General features: G+C 45.6%; 1 protein-coding gene across 2 annotated transcripts; it reads left to right on the top strand.

Moving 5' to 3' along the window:
* Positions 1 to 2,793: 2,793 nt before the first annotated feature.
* LOC141046651 (transforming protein RhoA-like) lies at positions 2,794 to 15,728 on the top strand. Of its 2 annotated transcripts, none has more exons than XM_073541203.1 (5): positions 2,794 to 2,945; positions 11,760 to 11,917; positions 12,116 to 12,236; positions 12,688 to 12,818; positions 14,572 to 15,728. In XM_073541203.1, the coding sequence occupies exons 2-5, from the start codon at positions 11,762 to 11,764 to the stop codon at positions 14,743 to 14,745; spliced, it is 582 nt and encodes a 193-aa protein (XP_073397304.1). In that variant the 5' UTR covers positions 2,794 to 2,945; positions 11,760 to 11,761; the 3' UTR covers positions 14,746 to 15,728. The 2 variants fall into 2 exon arrangements, with proteins under 2 accessions (XP_073397304.1, XP_073397305.1); XM_073541204.1 differs by having other exon boundaries at positions 2,939 to 3,073.
* Positions 15,729 to 17,642: the final 1,914 nt, after the last annotated feature.

Below are 17,642 nucleotides of genomic sequence, written 5' to 3'. Positions count from 1 at the left end.
CCCATCTGCCTTTGCTCTCTGTTATCAGCCATTTCTCTAAACCTGTCTTCATTTATTAGTTTTCCCTTAAAGGGTCCGCTCTTCTCTCTTATGAAGGCTTTCCTTACCTCCAGCTCATTTATTTCATGTCTCTGTCTCTTTATCTCCCCCTGGAGTTGGGTCTTCCTGGGTTTGTAGGAACCTGCAGCTTTGGCGCTTGTGCAGCACAGCTCCTCCCGAAACCTCCTGATGGTCTTACTCGCCTCTTCATACTCATGGAGGTGGCTCATGACCCGGGAGGCATAGGTGGACACAGACTCCCGGGACCTCTGCAGCCCCCAACTTTCTTCAGTGAGGTCGGCCTCACCTCTGTGGGCACTCAGCTTTCCTCTGGAAGGACCGCCATCTTGCACGCTGCTAGCAGGCTTCTCCTCTATGTTGGAAGCCTTGCGGCTTCTCTGGGTCTCTGCAGACTTGGGGGGAGTAGGAGCCACATTGCTGCGACTCCTGGTGGAGTGTCTCACCCGTGTCCTCTGATGTGCAGGCGGGTTGCTGGTTATTCCTGCTCCCCGCCAGCCTGGTCCAGGAAATAGAAGCCTGGGAATTAGCTCCATTGCTCATCTCAGGAAACCAACTCCCTCCCTGGGTAAAAGAGAGAGCAGGTCTCCGGGTGGAGAGGTGTTGGTTCTCTGGATCTCAGGATCACACAGCAGGACCACACCTACAATAATCACAGCGAGCAACAGATGAACAGAGCTGCACTCACTATTCTGCTGGTGCATTCACTGTCTACCTACATTACATTATTTATCCTGTACTGATCCTGAGTTACATCCAGTATTATACTCCAGAGCTGCGCTCACTATTCTGCTGGTGCAGTCACTTTGCGAATACATTACATTATTTATCCTGTACTGATCCTGAGTTACATCCTGTATTATACTCCAGAGCTACACTCACTATTCTGCTGGTGCAGTCACTGTGTACATACAGTACATTACTGATCCTGTACTGATCCTGAGTTACATCCTGTATTATATTCCAGAGCTGCACACACTATTCTGCTGGTGCAGTCACTTTGTAAATACATTACATTACTGATCCTGAGTCACATCCGGTATTATACTCCAGAGCTGCACGCACTATTCTGCTGGTGCAGTCACTGTGTACATGCATTACATTACTGATCCTGAGTCACATCCGGTATTATACTCCAGAGCTGCACGCACTATTCTGCTGGTGCAGTCACTGTATATACATTCACTCCCTGACAAAGCAACGTGTGACACGCGATGTCACGTACCTGCATCTCAGCATGTGACTTAGGGTTGCGCCTGCAAGGGTTATCTACCTTCTCGCACTCAGCCCAGCATTCAAACTCTGCCCTATGCTTGCAGTGGGAGCATAAATCACACTCCGACACAGACCACACACCCTGTTTCATACACACGCTGCCACCACTCACCGAATACATGGGTGATGAGTCCCGGAAATATTACTACTACTGTCGTCCAATCACCAGGATCACACACTTTAAGGCTATGGATTCTTTAGAGCATACAAGGTTCAAACTTATTAAAATTTTAAGCTTTAATAGAAAAGGTACAGTGCTTACAATAAAAGGATATAAAATATGGAAATAAAAAGTGACATACATACAAAAACAGTGATAAAATAAAAGGGAGAAAACCTATAGAAATATCAAACTTTGCAGTCTGGTATTCTGTCCCTGAGGGAGGGGGAAATATTAAATGGATCACAACAGCCTAGCTGCCCCTCAACTGTGAACAGCTTTCTTGGTGTATTGGCCTAATTTATAGATTTCAACTGGGGATCAGATTTCTAGACCAGCCTGTCATACTAATATTCTAATTCTTGATTTGTTACTGGATCATGGCTATTTTACCAATGAATACATGATTTTTCTCTGAACATTATTTGTGTGACCTTTCTCATAGGAAATAATGTTAGGCTGCAATTGGCGTCTCTCTTCAAAAGAGTCAGAAGGTGTGGAATGTTTCCAATTCTCTGTGCTCTCAGGAAGCCCTCTGGAGAGGCTGGAGATAGGAGACTGCCTTTCTCAGGATAACACAAGTTATCACCTTTGTGAGAGCTGCAGTCTAAGGACAGATGCTAATCCACTGCCGGTCATACATCCATACACATACGCGTGTTGGAGTGTGGGATGGCAGTACCAGCACGAGTTCGGATTAGTATCATTCTCCCATCCTCTTGCTCTCATGCAGATAGCCCTCTATATTGTCCGCACTACGCTCCTTTTTGCCGGTAATGCTGTATATAAGGATTGCTAACTACACCTATGAGCTTGTGAGATAATATATTAGTGCTTACCATCGGATCGCACACATTTAGATCGTTGTTTCCACCCTCATCGCCTCTCTAGAGATACACATTGCTTACAGCTCGTGCTCCTGACCGGCTCCTTTATTTTATGTATCTTATGATCATGTCCTGTCCTTACTGCTGTCTCTTACCATGCCATGTGTTGCATTGCGTGACCGTTGTTACTTATTGCACTCCTTGCTCCAGTAGTTATTTTCTTACACCTGTCTCTACATTTTCCCCCACTCCCTGCAGCCACACAGGGCACTGACCCCTCTCGTCCAGCACACTCACACCTTGCCTCTTCATGGGTATACTAGTGTCTACAGCAATACTTTCATCACATACATTTGCCCTCTTCCAAAATGGCGGCCGTACATCTTTGATAGGCGCATCTATTTTACGTCACCAATGAGCGTTCCGCGTCTGTCAGGTTTCTGATTGGATGACACCAGGCATCAATCACATCCACTTCCTGCCTTCCGGAAGATTTTTCGGATCTGTTCGCTATTGGTCCACTGAAGTGTCATTCGTGGGCGGCCCTCGCTCTGATTGGCTTGGAAAGCGGGTTCTCGCACGTCATAGCTAGTCAGACGGTTGGAAGCAGCGGGACGGAGAGGACGGTATGTGGGCCGGGGATGGGGATTAGGCGGAAGCCGTTGTGTCACACATACTGGTTGTTGCGCTATCCCGTCATGCAGGAAAGTCTTTGTCTAGAAGGCGAGCGCGCATTTAGGGTGTTTCCCCGCTGGTGAGTCACATGACGTTTCTGGAAAGGCACTGGACGTCAGGGGAGGGTGTGAGGGAAGAAACCCACCGGGCTCAGGAGCGACCAGTGACGGGTCACCAGTGTTCAGTGTAATGCTGACATCGTGCGGTGTGAAACAGTGACGTCTGTGTGGGCGGGGCCATGGAGACTGACCGGAAGTATCCGAGTGTGTATATATTGTGTACATAGTCACTGCAGTGCACGAGCAGAATAGTGAGTGCACCTCTGTGGTATAGCACAGGATCAGTAATGTATGTACACAGTGACTGCACCAGCAGAATAGTGAGTGCAGCTCTGGGGTATAATACAGGATGTGACTCAGGATCAGTACAGGATCAGTAATGTAATGTATGTACACAGTGACTGCACCAGCAGAATAGTGAGTGCAGCTCTGGAGTATAATACAGGATGTAACTCAGGATCAGTAATGTAATGTATGTACACACTGACTGCACCAGCAGAATAGTGAGTGCAGCTCTGGAGTATAATACAGGATGTAACTCAGGATCAGTACAGGATCAGTAATGTAATGTATGTACACAGTGACTGCACCAGCAGAATAGTGAGTGCAGCTCTGGGGTATAATACAGGATGTGACTCAGGATCAGTAATGTAATGTATGTACACAGTGACTGCACCAGCAGAATAGTGAGTGCAGCTCTGGAGTATAATACATGATGTAACTCAGGATCAGTAATGTAATGTATGTACACACTGACTGCACCAGCAGAATAGTGAGTGCAGCTCTGGAGTATAATACAGGATGTAACTCAGGATCAGTACAGGATCAGTAATGTAATGTATGTACACAGTGACTGCACCAGCAGAATAGTGAGTGCAGCTCTGGGGTATAATACAGGATGTGACTCAGGATCAGTACAGGATCAGTAATGTAATGTATGTACACAGTGACTGCACCAGCAGAATAGTGAGTGCAGCTCTGGAGTATAATACAGGATGTAACTCAGGATCAGTAATGTAATGTATGTACACACTGACTGCACCAGCAGAATAGTGAGTGCAGCTCTGGAGTATAATACAGGATGTAACTCAGGATCAGTAATGTAATGTATGTACACAGTGACTGCACCAGCAGAATAGTGAGTGCAGCTCTGGGGTATAATACAGGATGTAACTCAGGATCAGTAATGTAATGTATGTACACATTGACTGCACCAGCAGAATAGTGAGTGCAGCTCTGGGGTATAATACAGGATGTAACTCAGGATCAGTAATTTATGTACACATTGACTGCACCAACAGAATAGTGAGTGCAGCTCTGGAGTATAATACAGGATGTAACTCAGGATCAGTACAGGATAAGTAATGTATGTGCACAGTGACTCCACCTGCAGAATAGTGAGTGCAGCTCTGGAGTATAATACAGGATGTAACTCAGGATCAGCAATGTAATGTATGTACACAGTGACTGCACCAGCAGAATAGTGAGTGCAGCTCTGGGTATAATACAGGATGTAACTCAGGATCAGTACAGGATGAGTAATGTATGTACACAGTGACTGCACCAGCAGAATAGTGAGTGCAGCTCTGGAGTATAATACAGGATGTAACTCAGGATCAGTAATGTATGTAAACAGTGAGTGCACCGGCAGAATAGTGAGTGCAGCTCTGGGGTATAATACAGGATGTAACTCAGGATCAGTAATGTATGTACACAGTGACTGCACCAGCAGAATAGTGAGTGCAGCTCTGGAGTATAATACAGGATGTAACTCAGGATCAGTACAGGATCAGTAATGTATGTACACAGTGACTGCACCAGCAGAATAGTGAGTGCAGCTATGGGGTATAATACAGGATGTAACTCAGGATCAGTAATGTAATGTATGTACACATTGACTGCACCAGCAGAATAGTGAGTGCAGCTCTGGAGTATAATACAGGATGTGACTCAGGATCAGTACAGGATCAGTAATGTAATGTATGTACACAGTGACTGCACCAGCAGAATAGTGAGTGCAGCTCTGGAGTATAATACAGGATGTAACTCAGGATCAATAATGTAATGTATGTACACAGTGACTGCACCAGCAGAATAGTGAGTGCAGCTCTGGAGTATAATACAGGATGTGACTCAGGATCAGTACAGGATCAGTAATGTAATGTATGTACACAGTGACTGCACCAGCAGAATAGTGAGGGCAGCTCTGGAGTATAATACAGGATGTAACTCAGGATAAGTAATGTATGTACACAGTGACTGCACCAGCAGAATAGTGAGTGCAGCTCTGGAGTATAATACAGGATGTGACTCAGGATCAGTACAGGATCAGTAATGTATGTACACAGTGACTGCACCAGCAGAATAGTAAGGGCAGCTCTGGAGTATAATACAGGATGTAACTCAGGATCAATAATGTAATGTATGTACACAGTGACTGCACCAGCAGAATAGTGAGTGCAGCTCTGGAGTATAATACAGGATGTGACTCAGGATCAGTACAGGATCAGTAATGTATGTACACAGTGACTGCACCAGCAGAATAGTGAGGGCAGCTCTGGAGTATAATACAGGATGTAACTCAGGATAAGTAATGTATGTACACAGTGACTGCACCAGCAGAATAGTGAGTGCAGCTCTGGAGTATAATACAGGATGTGACTCAGGATCAGTACAGGATCGCACCAGCAGAATAGTGAGGGCAGCTCTGGAGTATAATACAGGATGTAACTCAGGATAAGTAATGTATGTACACAGTGACTGCACCAGCAGAATAGTGAGTGCAGCTCTGGAGTATAATACAGGATGTAACTCGGGATCAGTACAGAATCAGTAATGTATGTACACAGTCACTGCACCAGCAGAATAGTGAGTGCAGCTCTGGAGTATAATACAGGATGTAACTCAGGATCAGTAATGTATGTACACAGTGACTGCACCAGCAGAATAGTGAGTACAGCTCTGGGGTATAATATAGGATGTAACTCAGGATCAGTAATGTATGTACACAGTCACTGCACCAGCAGAATAGTGAGTGCAGCTCTGCAGTATAATACAGGAGGTAACTCAGGATCAGTACAGAATCAGTAATGTATGTACACAGTCACTGCACCAGCAGAATAGTGAGTGCAGCTCTGGAGTATAATACAGGATGTAACTCAGGATCAGTAATGTATGTACACAGTGATTGCACCAGTGTGAGTGCAGCTCTGGAGCATAACGCAGGATGTAATTCTGGATCAAGTAATGTTATGTATGTACACAGTGACTGCACCAGCAGAATAGTGAGTACAGCTCTGGAGTATAATACAGGATGCAACTCAGGATGAGCAATGTAATGTATGTACACAGTGACTCCACCAGCAGAATAGTGACTGCAGCTCTAGGGTATAATACAGGATGTAACTCAGGATCAGTAATGTAATGTATGTACACAGTGACTGCACCAGCAGAATAGTGAGTGCAGCTCTGGAGTATAATACAGAATGTAACTCAGGATCAGTACAGGTTCAGTAATGTAATGTATGTACACAGTAACTGCACCGGCAGAATAGTGAGTGCAGCTCTGGGGTATAATACAGGATGTAACTCAGGATCAGTACAGGATCAGTAATGTATGTACACAGTGACTGCACCAGCAGAATAGTGAGTGCAGCTCTGGAGTATGATGCATGATGTAACTCAGGATCAGTAATGTAATGTATGTATACAGTGACTGCACCAGCAGAATAGTAAGTGCAGCTCTGGGGTATAATACCGGATGTAACTCTGTGTCAGTAATATGTACTAGCTGAAGAGCCTAGCACTGCCCGGGCATAGTAACTAACTGTGGTAAGTTATAGCAAATTATAATTATCCCCCATCCCATAGTCCCGTGCCCATATACCCATCATACATATTCTCCATCCCATAGGCCCGTGCCCACATACCCATCATACATATTCGCCATCCCATAATTCCATGCCCACATACCCATCATACATATTTGTCATCCCATAGTCCCATGCCCATATACCCATCATACATATTCGCCGTCCCATGCCCATATACCCATCACACATCCTTCATCTCATAGTCCCATGCCCATATACCCATCATACATATCCTCCTTCCCATAGTCCCGTGCCCATATACCCATCATACATATCCTCCATCCCATAGTCCCGTGCCCATATACCCATCATACATATCCTCCATCCCATAGTCCCGTGCCCATATACCCATCACACATCCTCCTTCCCATAGTAAGTGCAGCTCTGGGGTATAATACAGGATGTAACTCAGGATCAGTGATGTATGTATACAGTGACTGCACCAGCAGAATAGTGAGTGCAGCTCTGGAGTATAATACAGGATGTAACTCAGAATCAGTGATGTATGTACATAGTGAGTGCAGCTCTAGAGAAGTACCTTGGGCCACACAATGCCACGGTCATCAACCGGAAGCTTGACTGAGAGTACATCTGTTTCTACATAATCTTTTAGATGAAGCACAGGGCCTTGTAAAACGAGAACGACTATGGTTGAAAATAAAAATCAGCCTACAATTCTTTATCTACATGGTTGGGTCAACGACGATGGGACCGATTTGTCTTCTCCCAATAAATAAATCTGCATTCACTGCTTTGTTGTTGTTTTCCTCAGTCTTTATCACGGTTCATGGTTGTTTGTTCCTGCCAGGTTTGCTGTGCCATGGGCAGGTGGCACTTTCTACTAGGCTTTCATTTGTCCTGATAATTCCAGTACCAGAAAAAACTGGAAATATCAGCGTATGTGTGTTACAGCTGTGTGCCGCATCAGTAGCACATACCGGCTCCTGGGAAGCAACATTACCATTCGTGCTGTTCCCCGGCGTTGGGTGCTTAAGACATCTCTCATCATTCTTCCCTCCTCTGCCTGCGATTAGTTCGACCAGAGGAGATTGTTGAGAGTTGTATTTAGCTGATAACAGTAAGAGCTGGCGCGGCTGATGAGTGTTCATGAGCTTCTGCCTGCGCTATAAATCTATAATAATAAATGCCCTAAGCAGCTTCCGGTTGTAACAACTTCCGTCCAGTTGTAACCGGTGACGTCACCGCTCACCTATTTCCATGTTAACCCTCAACACACACACTCCACTCACGTCCACTCACTCTTTCACTCCACATACGACCCTTTCTCTCACTCCGTCTCTCATACTCACGCCGTCATCGCCGCTGATCCACGATCCCCGACATCATCTTCCGCCGGTGCCATCCTGGATCCAGACGTCCTCCACGCCGGCGACATGTTCTTGCGGCGACGCCATTTTGGATCGGCGACATCCCGCGATAGTCAAGATGGCGTCGCCGCAAGCAGGGCTGTGGAGTCGGTAAGCCAAACCTGCGACTCCTCAATTTCCCTTACACCGACTCCAACTCCGACTCCCACACATATTGCTTATATTTAAGTGAAAAATTTATTGTAGTACAATGTGAACCTCAGACATTTAATCATTTTTATGATCCCATAATCAAGATATTTAGATAGAACAGAATATATATTGGTGTACTACCCGGTTTTCATTCTTTTTGGTACAGATACGATATGGATAAATGGATAGATAGAGCAGATTTCTAATCTGCTTTTGCTATTGAAAACATTATCTATGAGCTCTAAAACCTTTCAGGTGATGCGGTTTTTTAAATAGATGATCAGCTTTTGCAGCGGAAAAACGTATCCTCAAAAAACACAGGAAAAACGCTGTGTGTGAATGTAGCCTTAGATCAGGAATAGAACAGCCATTTATAGGACATTTCATAACTTTCCCAAATTCCTATGAAAAAATATTCAGCACATCCTGCATTGAATTACTGTACCCAATTTATTATATATTTTAGGAGTCGGAGTCGGTCCATTTTATACCGACTCCAACTCCGACTCCACCAAAATGAGCACCGACTCCACGACTCCGACTCCACAGCCCTGGCCGCAAGAACATGTCGCCGGCGTGGATGCCGTCGGGATCCAAAATGGCGTCGGCGAAATCTCGCGAGATTTCGCCGACGCCATTTTGGATCCCGACGGCATCCACGCCGGCAACATGTTCCTGCGGCGACGCTATTTTGGATCGGCGAAATCCCGCGATACTCAAGATGGCGTCGCCGCAAGAACATGTCGCCGGCGAGGACGACGTCGGGATCCAAAATGGCGTCGGCGAAAACGCGCAAGATTTCGCCGACGCCATTTTGGATCCCGACGTCTTCCACGCCGGCGACATGTTCTTCCGGCGACACCATCTTGAGTATCGCGGCTATTCACGATACTCAAGATGGCGTCGCCGCAAGAATATGTCGCCGGCGTGGACAACGTCTGGATCCAGGATGGCGCCGGCGGAAGAAGATGTCTGGGATCGTGGAGCAGCGGCAATGACGGCGTGAGTATGAGAGACGGAGTGAGATAAGGGGTCGTATGTGGAGATGGTGAAAGGTGAGTGGAGTGTGTGTTGAGGGTTAACATGGCAAGAGGTGTGATGCTGTCGCATCCTCCCGATGCGATAGCATCGGGCCATAATCTAGTAAGTAATAAAAAGAAAACCTTGTGGGTTCCCCTGTATGTTTGATAACCAGCCAGGCAAAACTGACAGCTGTGTGCGTCAGCTGTCATCGTTAGCAAGGTTGGTTATCAAGAATAGAGGGGTGCCCGTACTGTTTTTTTAATTTTAAATTTAAATACTGTATTTTTCGCTTTATAAGACGCACCCCAAATTTTGAGGAGAAAAATAGGAAAAAACTTTTTTTTTTAATAAAATGGTGGTGTTCTTATAATCCAGGCGTCTTATTGCTTACCGCGCTGTCCCCGGGGTGCTGCCGCCACCGCGCTGGGTCCCTCGGGTGCTGCCGCCGCTGCGCTGTGTCCCCCAGTGCCTGCCGCAGCCGGGCAGTGTCCCGTGCTGCGTGGGGGCTCTGCCATTCCATACATGCCTGTGCGGTGGATTGCTTCCTGGAAAATGGCCATTTTCCAAGAAGCAATCCACCGCACAGGAATGGATGGAACGGCAGAGCCTCCCACGCAGCACGGGACAGCCCAGCGGCGGCAGGCATCGGGTGACACAGCGCGGTGGCGGCAAGTAATGGACACTCGCAGCGGCAGCACAATAAAAGGTATATTTGCATTGTAAGACGCACCCCTATTCTCCCCCCCCCCCCCCCCCCCCCCCCAAAGCGAAAAATACGGTAATTAGAAAAAAAAAAAGTGTATGGTCCCCCTCATTTTTGACAACCAACCTTGCTAAAGCCCACAGCTGGGGGCTGGTATTCTCGGGCTGGTAAGGAGCCATGGATATAGCGCCCCCCCCCCAAGCCTAAAAATAGCAGCCAGCAGTTGCCCAGAAAAGGCATGTCTATTAGATGTGCCATTTCTGGCACATTGCCGGGCTCTTCCTGCCTGCCCTGTAGTGGTGGCAAGTGGGGTAATATTTATGGCTTTGATGTCATATTTGTATTGTACTGTGACATCAATCCCATGGACTAGTAATGGCGAGGTGTCTGCACTTACTATTACTATAGTTGTATGGTAAATCAAGACATAGCAACAATGACTTCAACAGTGAGCAGCAATGATTGTCGAGGTGACCGTAGGACACTGAGGCTGAACTGCGGCAACCTCAGCACTGTGAGAAAAAGTCAACTGAGAAAAAGTCAGTGTGTTCACCACGGTGAACTCACTGACTTTTTTTTTTTCTCACGGTGCTAGCAGTGATTACCCTGAGGTCACCGCATTTCATTGGCCCCACTGGAGACGCAGCCTCAGTGACCTGCAGTAACCTCAATGATGTCACCGCTAGTCACTGATGTTGCGCTCCCAGCAGCTGATTCCTATGTTGTTCTCAGCCTGGACGGTCGCATCTTGGCAATATCCAGGTGGAAAACTGTTTATCTCAAGGCATGGATTAAGGCATGGGACAGAAAGACGGAGAGATGAGGGATATTGTTGTTTTATTACAGGAGATAAGGGATTCAATGGAATGGGCGTTAGGTGAGTATAACTGTTTTATTTTTATATTAAAAAAAGTAAGTGTGTTTTGTTTATTTCTAGCAAAGGAGTTTATTCTGGCTGTGTCTTTATTTACCATATAAAAAATATAATATAATAAATAGGATTAGTAATGGATAGGCGTCTCATAGACCACTTTCCATCACTAATACGTTGGATTGATGTCACTGGAATATACAAAGGTTACATCAACCCCACAAATATGAACTCCACTTGCCACCACTACAGGGCAAGTGGGAAGAGCCAGAATTGGCACATCTAATAGATAAATCATGGAAAAAGTACTGAATCAGTAATGTATGTACACAGTGACTGCACTAGCAGAATAGAGAGCGCAGCTCTGGGGTATAATACAGGGTGTAACACATCTGTGATGTCTGTCTTTTGTGTCAGCAGCACAGAAACAGTAAAGTCCATGAGGAAACGTTGCATGGAGGAGGCATAGAGGACAGACTTTGTACTTCAATTTACCATTTGAGTTTTATCTGTTTTTAACTCATCTGTTGCTAAAGAATCAGTGGTTAAATTAAAGCTGAGTCCGAGAGAAGATCTTGGATGCAACCAGGATGTCAGCTGAGCATGCACAATGTCGCTGCTCTCAGATGGTGCCGCTCGCTTGGATGTGGGATGTCATGTTTGTGCATAGTGACTGCACCCATTGATCTGACCTCCACCACCTTCTTTCTCCTCTAGACATGGCTGCTATACGTAAAAAGCTTGTCATTGTTGGTGATGGCGCCTGCGGTAAGACCTGTCTGCTCATCGTATTCAGCAAAGATCAGTTCCCTGAAGTCTACGTTCCCACCGTCTTTGAAAATTACGTGGCGGATATAGAGGTTGACTCTAAGCAGGTAACAAAAGGGGGAAAAGAGCAGATCTGGCTACACATTAGGGACCTCTTCTTCTGGGAGCTGTTGTCATGAATTTCCCTTTAAAAAGAAGCCCTATGGTACGGTTTTGTGGGATTCCTGGTTTTGCAGGCAGAGTTGTACAATCTCAAACAGATTGAAAAGTTGAAGGGAGACTAACTAAAGCCTCATCTTCCCCAGGTGGAGCTGGCACTGTGGGACACAGCCGGCCAGGAGGACTACGATCGTCTGAGACCCCTATCTTACCCGGATACTGATGTCATCCTCATGTGTTTCTCCATTGACAGCCCTGACAGCTTGGGTAAGTGATAAAAGTCTGCTGCCAATAACCCGGTTAGATATGCGACAGCGGCTTTACCCTCCCAATCACTTGGGCCGCATCTGACTTTGTACCATCGCAAACAGGGTGTCATGTCCCAGTGTAGCCTACATTAAAGGGACTCTGTCCCCAGAGGATGACTGTTCACACCAAGTCCCTCCGCTCGGGCCTTCATGGCGGGGCCAGTCATTTATATACACCTTCCCACCTGCTTGCTTTCCCTCTGTCTCCACCACCTCCTTATTTGGTTGACCGCTCTGGCTTCAAAGAGCCAGAGAAATGTGGACATAGAGGCTAAACGAGCAATTGGGAAGGTGTATATAAGTGAATTTGCCCACCATGGAGCACAGAGTGCCCGTATATGGTTTGAACAGTCTTTCTATGCTGACCGAGTCCCTTTAATGGATACTTTTTTTCCATTTCTTCTTTCCAGAGAACATCCCTGAGAAGTGGACTCCGGAGGTGAAGCATTTCTGTCCCAATGTGCCCATAATATTGGTAGGAAACAAGAAGGATCTGAGGAACGATGAGCACACTCGGCGTGAGCTGGCCAAGATGAAGCAGGTGGGTGACATGGCCTCGGTTGCTGGAAGGTTTTTGGAGTATTTATTTGTGCCGTTGGTGGACACATGACCAATTTTTGATTAGTGAGGTTTGTTGAGATTATTTTTTAGAGAGTTGTAAGAGCTGTCCTTTAAAGGAATATTGATGACTTATTTTTAGATGAAGTAAAAATATAATATTGGTGGTGATCCCACAGCTACCTACAATTCCTAGGAGCCATTTCCTGGTACTGCAGCTCAGCTATAAACCTCCATTGGGGAGGGGAGCTGCACTACATGAGAACAACCACTAAATGGCATGCAGAGTGGTGCTGTTCTGACTCTCTAGAGAGTTGACGTTTGGTGGCTGAGGGATCTGATGACGGCTAATCACTGGGGTGGCTGCTGCCTGACCCCCGCCAATATGACATTTTTGAAGTATGATAAAATATGGACAACCACGTAACCCCTTAGTGACCGGGCCAAATTTTTGCAGTCTGACCACTGTCACTTTATGTGATAACTCTGGAACGCTTCAACAAATCCCAGTGATTTCGAGATTTATTTTTTTTGTGGTACATTATACTTTATGATAATGGTAAATTTAGGTCAATATGTTTTGTGTTTATTTACAAAAAATATCAGAAATTTGACAAATATTAAAAAATTATTAATTTTCAAACTTTGATTATCCCATTAATCCAGATAGTCATACCATAGAAAAACACTAATAAATAAAATTTCCCTCTTGTCTGCTGTAAATCAGCACCATTTGTAAAATGTTTTTATTTTGTTAGCATTTTAGGAGGTTTAAAAATGTAGCAGTGATTTTTTTTTTTATTTTTTCACAGAAATTTACAAAATGTATTTTTTGGGGGACCTATCCAGGTTTGAAGTGACTTTTAGGGGTCCTATATATTGGAAAAACCCCAAAAGTGATACCATTTAAAAACTGCACCCCTGACATATTGAAAACTGCTGTCATGTAGTTTATTAACCCTTCAGGTGCTTTTTAGGTATTAATGCAAAGTGACATGACGGGAATGAAAAAGTATATTTTTACCACCAAAATGTCATTAACTTCTGATCAGGCCGCTGTAGCTGGCAAACTCTAAGGCCGCTGTATGGCCATGAACCCCACACACACACACACACACACACACACACACACACACTCTGTTAACCTTTTATATGATAGTCACTATTGACTGCAGCATCTAAGGGGTTAAACAGATATGGACGGTGCAAACATTAATCATGGCTGATGCAGCATGTTGTCAGCTATAGTGTACAGCTTACAGCTGCTAAATTGTCACCTGTATGTGGATGCTATTCTGTTATATCTCAGGTCAGTAAAAAGACGTTTTAGCAGTGATTAAGGGGTTAAAGGAATATGGCACATGGGAGGGAGGTTTAAGTCCTAGAATAGGTGAAGATCGATTCTCAGATCCCGGTACAGTAATCTGTGGGCATTGGACAAGAGCCCTGAGAATCCTCTCCTACCTCTCGGCATCCACAGCTTTTTTTTTTTTTTTTTTTTTTTTATTTTAATTTGCTGCCGTGACTCAATACCAACATTATAGCATGGTGCACATATGCCATCTAATGAAAAGAAGAGCCACAGATGCTGGGAGGATGAAGGTGGTTCTCAGGGTTCCCGACCAGACGGCCACATTACTGACCTAAGTCCTGGGAATGGATTTGCACCATATTCTGTAAGAGATAGATCTGCTTATAAGCGTGTGACAAGATGCTGACTTTTCTTCCCCATGCAGGAGCCAGTGAAGCCAGAAGAGGGCAGGGATATGGCAAACAGGATCAGTGCCTTTGGCTACCTGGAGTGCTCTGCTAAAACAAAGGATGGTGTGCGGGAAGTTTTCGAGATGGCGACAAGAGCTGCATTGCAAGCCAAGAGAGGGCGCAAGAAGAACACGTGCAATCTGCTCTAGAGTGTGGCCAAACGGCAATAGAAAGATGCCCTCCCCCATCGCCCCTCACCCTCCTTCCCTTCGTCTGCTCCCCTCTCTGCTCATAAGATCCCAGCTCAGTTCTGGACTCTGGGCTGATGAGGGGGCCCGTGATGAAGCTGTGCCATTCCTATGTCAGCCACACTGCCTTATTATGAAGGACCTTTCACAGAGGTCAGTGGGGGAGGAGATGCCAACATCCGCCAGACCTTCCCACATCATGCCACGTGGTCAGCGACATGCTCTGCAAGTTCTATCTATAGGGACAGGACCACAGCCTTTTTGGAAACCTTCATGCTCAGATGCCATGCTTTATAGGACTTTTTGAAGGAGTTGGTGACATCTTTTTGCAATTCCTATTAGTGGGGGAGCGACAGGCAGTGCCATGTTCCCCGTGACCCCTCCAAGATAACCGGTGCTGGTTTAGGGGGTTCACGGTAGCAGAATATGGGGGGATTTTATTCTGTTTCACAAAAACTGATGTTTCCTTTCTATATATACATATATATGTCTCAGATGTTTGTACACGAGTGAGCTGAGCCGGCTCATCCGGGTGAACCCGCTCGTCAGCTTTTGTGTTGCTGCAAGCCCTGCTGGGATCTGTAGTTCCACAACAACTCCGGGAAAGCTCGCACGGAGAGGATCACACTCCCTTGTGATGTGGTCCAAGAGCCACTGATGTCAGGATGGGGTTAATAAACAGGAAAAGGAAGCGGTTTTGCAGAATGGCAGTGAAGGGCTCGGAGCTTTTGCTCTAATTGTTTCTGTGCCATATCACCCCATCCTTTGCCTCCGTCTCACTGATGTTTGGGCCTGGCAGACGCTTTTTTTTTGTGTTTTAAAAGATTTCTAATTTTATTCCTTTTTTTTTTGTTTTGTTTTGTTTTCTAAAAAGATTTACTGAATACACTCTTTTCTCAGCAAAGCAGAATTTCACAATAAAACTGTGTAGTCATGTTTAGTAAGCCGCCTCTGTCATTACTGATTTGTAACCTATGGTCTCGTTATCCTACAGACATTTACGGAGGGGGCGCAATCCGGGAAGAGGAGGTGGGAGGCACACAGGGGGCTTTTTCCCCAGATAGCTTCATTTGTTAGAAAAAGGTGTCGTGCAAAGGAATCAAGTTGGAGAGTTTGTGTAATGTATCCATAGGGATCTGGTTGTTGGGAGCCCCTTGTACTAATCTCTAGTCTTGGTGTAGAGCTTAGTCTTTAGTAGGAAAGCTGTAGGACATTGCTTTGAGACACAGATCCTCAAACTTATGGGTTTACACTGCGCAAAAAAGTGCCCCCCCCCCACCCCCCCCATCTGGAGTTCGATATATAAAGGTGCACTTTGCCTTTATGAGAAAGTTGTTTAATTGTAATTCTGGTGACTCCTGTATAGGAATAATTAATAATTTCCATGTGTAAGTAGGTGAGTTACACTTGTATGGACGGCAACTGTGTTGACCCTCTGTAGTCGGCCATCCTCAGGTGGGAGCGGTCACCTCTGTAATTGGGGTCCTCTTCATTAGTGGTGCAGCGTAGGATCTCGCTTCTTATGGCAATATATGTATATATTGCATAGAAAAAACACAAATCTGGGATCGTTATATGTGACGAAATAAAAATTGATCAAAATGGGGAGAGCTGAGCAGTCTCCCCATTTAGTGACATGTTAGTGGCACATGTATGAGAGGTGCCTGTGTATGGCGTCCTGGGACCGGCAGCCCACCAGTATCTGTAAAACAGCCAAGCAATAGCAAATCTCAATATCCATGTAAGGCTTTGTGCACCCTTTGGAGTTTTCTGGGGAGGAGGCAGAAACTGAGCTTAAACTCTCCAAATCTCAAAACTCCTCAAAAACTTTGTGTTTCTGCTGTGAAAATTCAGCAAAAAGTCTCGTCGTGTGCACACAACCTAAGTGTACATCTAAACGGGATTTTTCACAGTGGCAGATTTCTTAATGGAAATGATGCAGCTTTGTAAGAGCAGTCACCCTGTGCAATGCTCTGCTGTGTGCCTCGCGTATGATCCACAATGACAGCACGGTCATCTTCATCAGCTGTCCGGCGCTGTATTTGCCCGGCGTGCATAACCTCTATTGTGGTCTCACACATTCAGTACAGGTTTCTTTTGGACCATTTTTTTTTTTTTTTTTGTCCTGTTTCATAATCGAATCTTGCTGCAAAGCTCAATGTGACCGCTTCCTGCCGACCCGGTGCAGTGTGCTGACACTTCCCCATATGGTGCACGCTGATGCTGGGGGCCTGGGGCATACCCAGTGCGTGATCTCTGGAGTGATGTGACTGCACAGGGTCCGTGTTAGTCCCAGGTTCAGACATCTGCGTTATGGCTGGATTTGTGCATTTGCATAAGGTTTGCACCAGATGGACTGAATGTAACCTACATTATCATACAACAGGGTGGCACGCTAGGTATTGAGAAACTACAACTTTCTGCATGCCCTTACAGCTGCAGGTTGCCATCCCCCAGTTATAGAACCTTATATTATTCTTGGCTGTATTCATTCAGTCGTGGTCTTATTGCTGTAATGTGGTCACTAAAATAGGACCATCAATCAGGTGGATATTAGCACACTGCTGCATTTTAAAAGCTTCTCTAGGACATCACAAACACTTATTTTATTATTTATTTATATAGCACCATTGATTCCACGGTGCTGTACATGAGAAGGGGTTACATACAAATTACAGATATCACTTACAGTAAACAAACTAACAATCACAGATTGATCCAGAGGGGAGAGGACCCTCCCCTTTCGGGCTTACATGCTACAGGATGGTGGGGAAGGAGACAGTAGGTTGGGGGGTTGCAGCAGTTCTGTTAGTTGAGGTGATATCTCCGGTAGTGGTGAGAGAGAAGGAGGTAGCGGG

Source organism: Dendrobates tinctorius, unplaced genomic scaffold (assembly GCF_039654945.1).
Source record: "Dendrobates tinctorius isolate UK_male_01 unplaced genomic scaffold, ASM3965494v1 ptg000120l, whole genome shotgun sequence".
NCBI lineage: Eukaryota > Metazoa > Chordata > Amphibia > Anura > Dendrobatidae > Dendrobates > Dendrobates tinctorius.
This window is presented reverse-complemented; position numbering and strand designations above follow the sequence as displayed.